This window comes from Psittacula echo (assembly GCF_963264785.1).
Source record: "Psittacula echo genome assembly, chromosome: 1".
NCBI classification, from domain to species: domain Eukaryota; kingdom Metazoa; phylum Chordata; class Aves; order Psittaciformes; family Psittacidae; genus Psittacula; species Psittacula echo.
The window spans coordinates 167,707,891-167,720,684 of NC_137735.1; the positions used below are offsets into that span (position 1 = coordinate 167,707,891).

The following is a 12,794-nucleotide window of genomic DNA, read 5'->3' on the forward strand; positions in this document are numbered from 1 at the left end:
TAATTGAGGCGGGTCCAGAGAAGGGCAACAGGGCTGATGGGGGGCCTGGAGCCCAGGTGTGATGGGGAACAGCTGAGGGACCTGGGGGGTTCAGTCTGGAGAAGAGAAGGCTCAGGGGGGACCTGATCGCTCCCTACAACTGCCTGACAGGAGGATGGAGCCAGGAGGGGCTGGGCTCTGCTCCCAAGGAACAAGGGATGGGACAAGAGGAACCGGCCTCAAGCTGCACAAGGGCAGGTTTAGATGGAGCTGAGGAACAATTCCTTCCCCAAAGGGTGCTCAGGCATTGGAACAGGCTGCCCAGGGCAGGGCTGGAGCCACCGTCCCTGCGAGTGTTCACACACCGTGGAGACAGGACCCTTAAGTGACATGGAGGATGATCAGAGGCTGGAGCACCTCCCATAGGAAGACAGGCTGAGAACATTGGGGCTGTTCAGCCTGTAGAAGTTGTGTGAAGACCTCAGAGCAGCTTCCAGTGTCTGAATGGGGCTACAAGGATGCTGGAGAGGGACTTTACAGGGACTGTAGCGATAGGACAAGGGGTGATGGGTTCAAATTGAAAAGGGAAGTTCAGGTTAGATGTAAGGCAGAAGCTCTTCCCTGTGAGGGCGGTGAGGCACTGGCACAGGGTGCCCAGAGAAGCTGTGGGTGCCCCATCCCAAACCATTCTATGATTCTATGGTTTAGTGGTGGCCTTGGCAGTGCTGGGGAACAGTTGGACTTGATGGTCTTGAAGGTCTTTTTCAACCTGGTTGTTTCTGATTCCATGATTTGTCATGGAAGTTTAATCTTCCAGTTATGCACATAAAGATGGACCAGGCACAGAGGGAGGTCCCGGGCATCACATGAAGTGTTGTACTGTTTGTGACAGACAGATTCTGTCTTTTCTCAGAGATCATTCCCACCTCCACCACCCCTCTTGAGAACATGGAATAGCACACAAGGTTTCAGTCATCTGGCAGATCACTGGTGTGTGGTGGAAGGACGTCTGGAGGACGTGGAGGGCTCAGACCTCGTGCTTGTTCCCAGGCATAGGAATAGCAAAGGGCAGGTTGGTAATTGCTGGGTTAAGATCCGATGAAATGAAAGGACAATCTAATTCGTGTGCTACCTTTGGAAGGAGCTGCCTTTCCCTGGTGTTGTGCTGCATGTTAAGAGAGTCTGGCTGAGGCTCAGCATTGGAGACCTGTCCTGTTGGCTAATGGCCTATTCTATGGGTGGTGGAGTGCTGCTCTGCTATGTCTTGGGGTACCTCCAAGTTGTGTAGAAGGGCTTCAAATGCTGAAGGAGTTGGTCAGGCTCCTTCTGCAGACCACCCATCCCTGGGCCAGGTCTGCCCATTGCCCAACGCGACATTTAGCAACAGGCAAGTGATAAAAGTGAAAAGTGAACATATTTACAACAGGTAACCAACTGTTAATGTTAATGTTAATGTTAACTTCAGTTAGTAGGAGAGGAGATGGGTAGGAGAGAGCTGTGCTTCCAGCCACCAGCATTTCAGGTAGATTCAAACAGATTCTCTCCATTTCAAGTTAAAATCTGAAATAGTTTCAGTCTTCCATCACATTTTAGGAGGACCCTTGTCCTCGACACTGCTTCCAAGGGGATTTCTGTAGGCTGTAGGCCTTGCTCTGCAAGGACTGAACACAACTCATAAATGCAGTCCTTAACCCAGAAATCAAGTTTCAAGCCGGCTCCTGAGGGGTTACTGGTTGCCTTTGTTCAACTTTAGACTCTCCAAGCAGAACTGTATCCTGTAAATAGAACTCAGAAGTGATTAATCTCATGCTTAACTATGAACAAACGCTTCTCTGTGTCAAGGGAGAGGTTTCATTTTGCCCTTGTGATCACATTCAAACATCAGGGAGGGCTTCCTTTCTGTCATGGAGACTATATTCTACAAAATTCACTGTCACAGTGGGAGCGAGCAGTGAAAAATTTGGATAAGACAGCATAATAACACAGCAACAGGATTCAAAGAAAGCCTTGTGAAGGGTCTTTACAGGCCAGGTTGGCATTAAATTAGGTTTGAGGCAGAAGCTCTTCCCTGTGAGGGTGCTGAGGTGCTGGCCCAGGGTGCCCAGAGAAGCTGTGGCTGCCCCATCCCTGGCAGTGTTCAAGGCCAGGTTGGACACAGGGGCCTGGAGCAAGCTGCTCTAGTGGAAGGTGCCCCTGCCAGTGGCAGGGGGTTGGAACTGGATGAGCTTTAAGATCCTTTCAACACAAACCATTCCAGTTGTGGTCAAATGGCTCGATGTCTGGCTGGAGACCAGTAACGAGTGGTGTCTCTCAGGGATCAGTGTTGCGGCCGGTCTTGTTCAACATCTTTGTCGGTGACATGGACAGTGGGATTGAGTGCGCCCTCAGCAAGTTTGCCGATGACACCAAGCTGTGTGGTTCGGTTGATACGCTGGAGGGAAGGGATGCCATCCAGAGGGACCTCGACACGCTTGTGAGGTGGGCTGATGCCAACCTTATGCAGTTTAACCATGCCAAGTGCAAGGTCCTACACTTGGGTCGGAGCAATCCCAGGCACAGCTACAGGTTGGGCAGAGAAGAGATTCAGAGCAGCCCTGCAGAGAAGGACTTGAGGGTGTTGGTCGATGAAAAAATGAACATGAGCCGGCTGCAGTGTGCGCTCGCAGCCCAGAAAGCCAACCATATCCTGGGCTGCATCAAAAGCAGCATGACCAGCAGGTCGAAGGAGGTGATCCTGCCCCTCTACTCTGCTCTCGTGAGACCTCACTTGGAGTATTGTGTGCAGTTCTGGTGTCCTCAACATAAAAAGGACATGGAACTGTTGGAACAAGTCCAGAGGAGGGCCACGAGGATGATCAGGGGCTGGAGCACCTCCCGTATGGAGACAGGCTGAGAAAGTTGGGGCTGTTCAGCCTGGAGAAGAGAAGGCTGCATGGAGACCTCAGAGCAGCCTTCCAGTATCTGAAGGGGGCCTACAAGGATGCTGGGGAGGGGCTATTCATCAGGGACTGTAGTGACAGGACAAGGGGTAACAGGTTCAAACTTAAACAGGGGAAGTTTAGATTGGATCTAAGGAAGAAATTCTTTACTGAGAGGGTGGTGAGGCACTGGAATGGATTGCCCAGGGAGGTTGTGAATGCTCCATCCTTGGCGGTGTTCAAGGCCAGGTTGGATGAGGCCTTGGGTGACATGGTTTAGTGTGGGGTGTCCCTGCTCATGGCAGGGGGGTTGGAACTGATGATCTTGAGGTCCTTTCCAGCCCTAACTATTCTATGATTCTATGATTCTGTGGTTCTATGAATTGAACTGATGGATGGAGTTTCAGAAGACAGAAGAGGAGGTGATGCTGCACACTGGTATGGTGGAACACAGAGCTCAGTGGTCAGGATATTGGGAGTGCAAGAAAGCTGTCTGGGCTCCCAGAGCACTGCCACGGGGCTGGAGGAAGAACGTCTACCAAGGGTTAAGCACCAAGGCAGTGTGACTCAGGCAGCTCTGGATCAGCAAGCTCTGGGAGCTGACAGCCTCTGCATCCTTGTGCTCTGTACACTTCTTCACAGGATTATTACTGGCCACTACAGGCAGCACGTGGGACTGGATGTTCCTTTGATCTGCTGTACTGGAGGGGAGGTGGGGAAGTGGAGTATGGAGGCAGTCTCAGCTGATGAGCAAGCTGCACGGAGGGAAGGAGAAGCACATGAGTAAAAGGGTGTAGTTGTATACGCAGGGCTCAGATGCAAGCATGCAGACAGGATGAGCAGAGGAGCTGTGTCAGTGGTGAGCTGCAGGTAGTGGAGAAAGACTGCCAAGAATTTGCTTTCCTCCCCCTCTCCCATCAGAGATCTCTCCTGAGGGAGGAGCAATAGGAGACATTTGTTGTCACAGGGAACAGACACTATGCTACTCCAGGGAGTGGGGTTGTAGAGACTGTCAGCTTGGGAACCAAAACTGTAATGAAACCTCTGTTCTTCTGTCATAGGATCAAAAGATAATTCAGGTTGGAAGGAGGAGGTCTCTAGTCCAACCTCCATCTCAAAGCAGGGTCAGCTGTGCCATCAGTTCATGTTGCTCAAGGGTTTATCCATTCTGGTCTTGAAAACCTCTGAGGATGGAGCCTACCCACCCTCTCTGGGCAGCCTGTTCCACTGCAGGACTGTCCTCATCATCATATTTCTCCTCTGACTAGTCAGAACCCTTGTCTCAGTTTTGCCTGTTGACTCCTGTCCCCCCACCATGGCCTCTTGTCCTCCACTGTGAAAAGCCTGGCTTTATCTTATTTGTAGCCTCCCATAGGTACCAGAAGGCTGGTATTAAGTTCCCTCCAAAGCCATTCCTTCTGCAGGCTGAACAAGCGCAGCTCCCTCAGCCTCTCCAGACAGAGCAAGCTGTGACTGTCTTGGTAGCTCTCCACTGAACTCCTTTGAGTTTGTTGATGTGTTTCTTGTGTTGAGGGCCCAAAAACTGGATGCAGCATTGTAGTGTGGTGTCATGGGAGGGCAGGAGAGGGGTAACCTCTTTGCTCTGTTGCCTTTGCTCCTGTTCAGGCAGCCCCGGGCACTGTTGGCTCTGCTGCTGAGGCGCTGGGTCAGCCTCTGCCCCCTCACTGCCTACCGGCCCCGCAGGTTCTCACCCCCAGAGCTGCTGCCCAGGCACCAGTCCACAGCCTCCTGCACAGGGAACTTCCTCCTCAGCTGCAGGACTCTGTGTCTGGCCTTTTGGGAATTCATGGAGATCCTGCTGGCCCGTTCCTGTCGGGGTCCTTTTGAGATCTCCAGCTGGTCACTGGTAGTGCTTCAGATCCTGTTTTCCGTAGTGCTCATTTAAAAAAAAAATGGAGGAAAAACACAACACAGAAAAATAACAAGTGGGGAATAGCTCAACTAAAGCAGAGCTTGCAGAAGCAGGTACCTAAAATAAAACAAAAACTAATACCCACATCTTTAATATGTTCAGATTCTCTGTCCCCTTCCCCTGCCTTCACTGGCAGTTCTTCACCTTTGATGCTTTATAAGAACTTTACACAGAAGGTAGAACAGGGGCTACCAATCCATCAACTCTTCAGTCAACAGCTGAGAACTTGGAGCAGCAGTGTCTGTTGGTAGTTGGTGTCTCCTCTGGTCTGGCAGCTGTTGGCCAGGCCACTCTTTGCAGATCAGGGAATACAAGAAAGTGTAGCAGCATTTTGGTTTTCATTTCCTGTAGTCAGCACAGTGGTGCCAATCCACAGGACGGTCAGCACATCCCTGCAACAAGCTCCAATGGCACTAGACCATGTTCTGGAACAGGCTGGGCATGGTTACAGAGCTCAGTACTGCATAAGTCTCCTTGGTTTAACTCCTGCCCATTTCCGTGGGAGAAGCAGAAATAAGCATGAAGGCATGTGGGTGTTTTTTTGGATCTTCATGCTGTTGAGAACATGATGATGTCTGATCTGAATCAGCCACTGCTCCACCTAGTGCAGAATCCCGTTGTAAGCATTGCTCTTAAGCAGATGCCCAGGGAAGAGTGAAAACACAGCAAGGATATGATATTTCTCCAGAATACTCACTCAGGCAGCTACTGACTTCAGTTCCCAGGTTTCTGTGCTCATAATAGCCCATAAAAAATGCATCCTCCAATGCTTTGTCCAGTGTCTCTATGAACTCATTTCATGTCTCCAGTTCATTATGTTGCCTTGGCATTAAAAATCCCCAAATGATGCTCAGCAAAAACAGCCTATTTTTGCTCTTTGAGCACAGCAATTGTCTGAGCAATGTGGTGAGATGTAAAGGTCATTGGTCACTGGCCAAAATATTCCTTTTATCCCCTTCAAACTCTGCATCTGCAGGCATTGGGTGAAATTGCTCATGTAAGACAGGGCACAGTTGCCAAAGCACTTTGAGTGCTGGGGAATGTTACAGAAAAAGCACTAGAACCAAAAAAGCAGGTGGTCACGGTGCCGCTGTGCTGAAATATGGCCCTCTGCCAGCTCCAGCATTCTCTGAAAAGCAAAAACCTTGAAAACAGCTGAGCTGAGACTGAAAAGAAGGAACTGTATCAAGTGAGTGATGAGCACAGCAGGATCTGGTGTGGAGGGCAGGATTTGGAGCAAGCTGTGCTGATTCACTTGTGCCCAGGCAAGTACCTGCCCCGTACTTACTGTGGTAATGGATTTTTTCTCCTATTACTTTACTTAGCAAGATTCTCATACTCTTTGCCAAAGTATTACAAGTACCTGTACAAGATAATTACAAGTATCTGCAGAAGAGAAGGCTCTGGGGAGACTTTAGAGCAGCTCTCAGTGCCTAAAGGGGCTACAGGAAAGCGGGAGAGGGGCTTTGGACAAGGGCCTGTAGGGACAGGCCAAGGGGAATGGCTTTAACCTGCCAGAGGGGAGACTGAGATGAGCTCTTAGGCAGAAGCTCTTCCCTGTGAGGGTGCTGAGGCGCTGGTCCAGGGTGCCCAGAGAAGCTGTGGCTGCCCCATCCCTGGCAGTGTTCAAGGCCAGGTTGGACACAGGGGCTTGGAGCAAGCTGCTCTAGTGGAAGGTGTCCCTGCCTGTGGCAGGGGGTTGAAGCTGGAGGAGCTTTAAGGTCCCTTCAGCCCAAACCAGGCTGGGATTCTATGATACCTGAAAAAGCTCTCATGGTGCACCCAGGTAGTAAGTTATTAGTAAGAATGACAGAATCTGGCTTCCTTGAGTACTTCCAACTCTTGAAATACATAACTTAAGTTTCTGCTAGACCCTGCTTCAGAATTCAGTCTCGCACATAGAACCGTATGTGACTCGTTGTGGGGAAGGGGGACGTGTGACACGAGAACGGGAGCAGGGATGTGGCACCTTTGGCTGCGAGTTGCACAACCTGCTTGCACTCAACTGTCTCACGCGTTGGCAGTTGGGTGTCGGGAGGTTTGATGGAGCAAGTGTTCAATTCTGTCTCTGTTGGGTTGGTCTGAGAGCGTGCAGCCTGCCTGGAGAATGTTGGGCACAACTGTCTGATGGATCTAAACCAGTACAAGGTGTTGTAGGAGTGTGGCTGCCCTCTGTGCCAAGTGAATATGAGCAAAGGGCCAGAATGCAACCGCATGCACCAGGCGAATGAAGGATGAAGTGAAAAGTCACTTTTTAAAGGGGTTTATAAAGAGGGGAGAGAAAGGGATGTCACATCCCATTTGTGGTGACTGACACAACCTGGTCTGTCTGGAGACATCCTGTCTGACTTCACTGTTCTTGTTTTCCAGGTGAAGATGAGAAACTTGCTGCTTCTTTGCTAGATGGGAAGTTTCCCCGGAGCACATCGATGCAAGACACTGTTAGGGAAGGACATGGGATTCCACCACCACCTCAAACAGCCCCACCTCCACCTCCTTCTCCATATTACTTTGACACAGGCCCCCCTCCATCCTTCTCACCACCTCCACCCCCAGGAAGAGCTTATGATACCATAAGATCAAGCTTTAAGCCAAGCCTGGAGGCCAAACTCCATGGACTCCCTCAAGTCCTTAGCGCAGCTGAGATGTATGATCAGGCAAGGACTTCCATTCCTTACCCTGAAAGGCAAAAGAGGGCCCGATCCATGATAATCCTACAGGATTCCTCTCATCTTCCCGTGGAGCCAACAGAGATCCCCCGCCCTGGCCCATCTGCGACTCCTCCGGAGAAGCTGAAGAGGAAAGGAAGAGTGATTGACAACCCTTATGCCAACATGGGTCAGTTTAACGTCAGCCTTTTCGCTCCCACCAAGCCACAGAGGAAGAAGAGCCCTCTGGTTAAGCAGTTACAAGTGGAGGATGCACAGGAGAGAGCAGCACTGGCCATCACTGGAGGCTTTTCAAGGGAGCCCTCTCCCACCCGCAGGAGCCATCGTCTGAGTGGTGTTGAATATCAGCATCATGCCGGCATTGCTCAAGTTGAAGCCACAGGCATCCCCTTCGCCACTGCCATTGCTGGAGTCATGAAGGACAGAGACCGTCGTCTGGATGAGAGGCGGAAATCCACTGTCTTCCTCTCAGTTGGGGCTGTCGAGGGGAGCCCCCCCAGCAGCGACATGCCGTCCTTGCAGCAGTCCAGGTCTATTGATGAGCGGTTGTTAGGAAGCCGAGATGTTCTACTGCCTTCCCCTGTCTCAGCTTTAAAGCCATTGATCAGCAGCTCATCCTCAACGTTCATTCACCCCCTCACAGGAAAGCCCTTGGATCCAAACTCGCCTCTGGCGCTTGCGCTGGCCGCAAGGGAACGGGCCCTCTCAACTCAAGTCCCATCCCGGTCGCCCACCCCAATCCACAGCCCAGACTCAGACCGAGCAGCACCCCTCTTTGTGGACATCCAAACCAAAGAACCAGAGCGGGGGGAGTTGGAGAGCTTGGTGTCCCCTGCGTACTCTCCTGGAGGCAAAGGGGTGATTGGAACAGAGTCTGGGACTTTGGCCCCTGCAAAGAGCCCGTGGGGGACTCCGTCCACACTGCGGAAAGAAATGGAGGCCCGAGCAGAAACCCCAGGGAAGGAGGAGAAGAAACAAGAAGACAAGAAGTCCATGATTATTAGCATAGTGGATACATCACAGCAGAAGACTGCTGGCCTCATCATGGTTCATGCCACAAGTAATGGCCAAGATGAGATAGGACTTGAAATAAAAGAGGAGACACCAGCTGTCGCTGAAGCATGCACAGAGCCAGCAGAGTCCCCCAAAGCAGAGACGCAGCCCAGCCCCATGGGAAAGCCTCCGGTGAGTCCAGCCTCTGACAAGACGTTGGGACAAGGGAGTTCGGAGGAAGAAGTGGAGCCCTACACGGTTACCCTCCCACCAGCTCAGCTGTCTTCAAGTGACGAAGAGACCAGGGAGGAGCTGGCCAAGATAGGGCTGGTACCTCCACCAGATGAGTTTGCGAATGGGGTACTGGTCACCACCCCTGGCACACCAGTCAGCCACCTGGCTACGCCCAGCACGCCATCCATACCAGCGGCAGCAGTAGCACCTTCTACCACTGGCGGAACACCCTCAGGGAAGCCCTCTGATGCCCCCGTAGCCCCAGAGTCTGCTGCAGACTCGGGAGTGGAAGAGGTGGACACCAGAAGTTCAAGTGACCATCATCTGGAGACCACAAGCACCATCTCTACGGTCTCCAGCATGTCTACATTGTCCTCAGAGAGCGGGGAGCCTACTGACACATACACTTCCTTTGCGGATGGACAAACTTTTATACTCGAGAAGCCACCAGTGCCTCCAAAGCCAAAACTCAAGTCCCAGCTCAGCAAGGGGCCAGTTACTTTCAGGGACCCACTTTTGAAGCAGTCTTCGGACAGCGAGCTCATCTCCCAGCAACATGCGGCCACTCTGGCATCAGCCAGCATTGGCCGGCCACGCTACCTCTTTCAGAGAAGGTCCAAGCTATGGGGGGACCCCATGGAGAGCAGGCCAATCCATGGGGCTGATGATGACAAGCCAACTGTGATCAGTGAGCTAAGTTCCCGTCTACAGCAACTGAACAAGGATACACGATCACTGGGGGAGGAACCAGCCGGGTCCACGTTAGATCCCGGGAAGAAGTCACCGGTGGTTGCGGCACGGTAAGACACTGGTCGCTGGCCGGGAGTGGGCGGGTGCAGGGTTTAGGCTCCTGGGGACAGGGAGGTGTGTAAGTGGAGCTTAACTGTGCTGAGTAACCCAGGCTGATCTTGAAGGGTGTTTCAGAGATGTGAGGGGAGAGGCAATGCTGGGACATGCCTCTCAGAAGTTGGTGTCACTTTTTCATGGCTCCTCTCTATGCACCTTACATGTAGCGAGCTCACGCTGTCGCTTTTCCCCTTTGAATTGCCTTCCTGTTGTGTCATGTCCCTTGTCTTGATGCTGCTGTTTAGCTGCTGTATTTACTTGTGGGTTTCACTTCCACATGTTTGCTCCTGATCAGCTGATAATGGTGTGTGGTTCTCTAGTGCTTTTTTCATTCCAGAGGGTCTCCAAATGTTGTCGAGCTGTGCCGTAGAGCTCTGGTCGGTCTCTGCTCAGTTAGAGCATCATGAGGGTGATCTGTGACAGCCCTTAGGCTGCACTCCACAGCACCTGCCCTCCTTTGCCCTGTATTCTGGCACGAGCCGGCTCTGGTGACCACAGGGAGGTGTTCTGGCGGAGGGTTACCTGCAGGGGTGCAGCCCGTGTCCTGCTGGGCACAGGAGTGGGTCACACATGGCTCCGGGCTGGTGGCCACTGGGACAGCTGCTGGCTCAGAGATGTCTGCACAGCACCGAAGTGTGGTGGATCCTCTCACTCCCTGTTCTCCTGCACAGAGCCCAGACAGCCCAGGAGATCTGGAGAGTCACAGCAAAAAGACCACAGGGCATGCAGGAGACTCTCTCTTACAAAGCCCTGCCTGGGTTCCCTCATCCCACAGAACTGAGGTTGCCTCTCAGAGCTGTGGCCATCACACTCTCCGAGCAGCTCGGACCTCCCCATGCCCCTCACACTGCCCTGTTGTCACCAGTGCAGGTCACCCACTGCCTTGGTCCCTGCTTTGCCCCATGCTCTCACCAACTCACCCACCAAAGACTCTGTATTAGAGCCTGAGATTTGAGAGCAAACCCTCACAGGTCTTGGAAACTCAGTCACAGCAGGCAGTGACCCAGAATCTGCAGCCTTGCTGCAGCAGCATGGCTGCGGTAAGCAGGTCCCACTGGTGTCGCAGTGAGCTGGGGCAGGGAGCCCTGAGCTCAAGGGAGCCCTTCCTTTGGGAACCCATCACCGTGATAGGTTACAAGTCCACGTGGTGCTAGCTCAGCTGGTGACGTTTCATGTTGTAGCATGGGGGACAGAGTGTCCGTAGTGACATCCCCAGGGGAGCATCGCTGTAGCTCCAGCCTTTAGCAGCTCACGTCTCCATGCCAGTGTTGGCAGTGCCAGCCTGGTTGCACCAGTGATCCACCTCTCAGCACCTACCAAAGCTGTGGTTACCACCACAGTGTGGAACAAAACCCATGGATCTTGCTCTCTTACAGTTTTATCTCTCAGGACTCAGCCCCATGATGCAGGTTAAGGCCATTCCCTGGGGCTGGTGTCTCACATGAGGTCCCTGCCTGCACTGCTCAGTGGGGAACCACATGGGTGCATGTAGTTTAACAGCATTTGGGGACCCTTTTGAGATCCAGCACACCAGCCCTCATCCTAAAAAGTGCTGACTGTGAGCATGTTCAGTCACCTAGAGAACTTGGACATTGCCAGCTTTTCATGGCAGTTGGTGATGGCATCTCAAAGAGCTTCCCCATGCCAGGCAACAGCCCTTTACCGATGCCTGTTCTGGGCCTGGCTGGTGGAGGAGCCACTGCCTTCGGCCCCTTTGGTGTCCCAGAGCTCACGTGGTGTCAGGCCACAGCCCCGCAGCCTTCTTTGCTCCTGCCCTGGCCTCCACATCACCCTGTGCCCCATGCAGAGATGTGCAGGTATGCTCCATTCCTAGGAGACACCCTCCTCCATCCTCTACCTCTCTCTAACCCCCTTCTGTCCTTCGTTGCTACTCCCTTCAATTTCTGCGCTTCCCGCAGGCCGTGTCCTTCCCTTGCCCTGTCTCCCTGGAGCAGACTCTGCCCAAGCTCCTGCTCCTTGACATGATGCTGCTGCATTTGCCCTCCCCAGAGACTCTGTGCCCTGCCCCAGCCTCCTCCTCACCTGCTGCCACCCAGTGGCACTTCCCACTGTCCTGCAGAGTCAAACATTCCTGTTCCCTTGTCTGAAAGTCATTTCATCTCTGAAATCTTTATGCTCCCAGTTGATGTCAAAGACTTGAAATATTTCTCAGGAAGTCAGCTCTAAATAGAGTATCCAGTGATGTCAGCCACCCGCCTTCATTGTGAAAATGCCTCTTTTATGAAGTTGCTGTAATTCAGAAAATAATGTAAGGATTGATTAGATAAGCTTCAGTGACCCATTTCAGGACACACTGTTCTGTCCCTGGGCCTGTCCGGAGGACACCAGGATTACCTCTGCCTCCCACAACAGCCCCACAGGCAGCCTCCTACACAGACTCCACACTGCTGCGGAGCAGGGAGGGATGTGCCCATGGGCATCCATTGCTCAGGGGCTGGAGGTGCTGACCCCCACGTGATGCTGCAGTGTTTTCTGTCATTCTTACATTTAGCTCAGCGGCAGAAGGGATCAGGAGTCAGACTGAAGCTCTTCCCTAGAGCCAGAGGTGTCCTGAAGTGCCACGGGGACAGTGAGGTGCCCTTGCAGGTAGCCCTGCAGCAGCCACAGGAGCAGGCACAGGCTTTGTTACTGGTTTTTCTTCCTCACTACATTAACTTCTGAATTCACAGTAGTTGCATCCAATAGCAGATGACTTCCCCATGCATATGGGGCTGTAGAGCAGGCCCTGACATGTTTCTCTTGTAGAGGCCTGTGAGGGTCCTGGCTGGGCACCCCTGGAGCAGGAGACACAAACCGCTTCCTCTGTAACTGTGACTGGCTCTATCTCCTTCCAAGACAGTCTTCCACAGGAGGACATTTGGCAAGAGTGACTGAGAAAGAGGCCAGGAGATACTGAGAAAGAGAACTTAAGGGCAGAGCTAGGGCAATTATTAGAGACAAGACTTATTCCCCCTCTGGGTGCTGTGTGACTGGCCGGGGCTAAACATGGCAAGGGAAGCTCTAATGGGCCCATGTGCACTCAGAGAAGGGCTCTACTCCCCAAGTAGCTGCTGAGATGCAGCTTCCTGCATGGGTGACAGCAGAGCAGATGGACATGTCCTGTGGGAATAAGCAATGAACTGGGGACACAGGAACTTTGCTCCCTGACTTAGTGTGTCTCTGAAGGCTGACATGAAGCCAGCAGCAGCTCTCCATGTTTAA

The 12,794-nt window shown here is 52.5% G+C and overlaps 1 protein-coding gene across 1 annotated transcript in view; it reads left to right on the forward strand.

The window, feature by feature from the left end:
• The window catches only part of SHANK3 (SH3 and multiple ankyrin repeat domains 3), a gene marked incomplete at both ends in the record, with an annotated part of 299,554 nt that overhangs the window by 266,000 nt on the left and 20,760 nt on the right, over positions 1-12,794 (forward strand). The window contains one exon of the mRNA XM_080626849.1: positions 7,201-9,526. Within this exon, the coding sequence (XP_080482975.1) occupies positions 7,201-9,526 (2,326 nt within the window). The remainder of the gene's footprint in view (positions 1-7,200; positions 9,527-12,794) is intronic.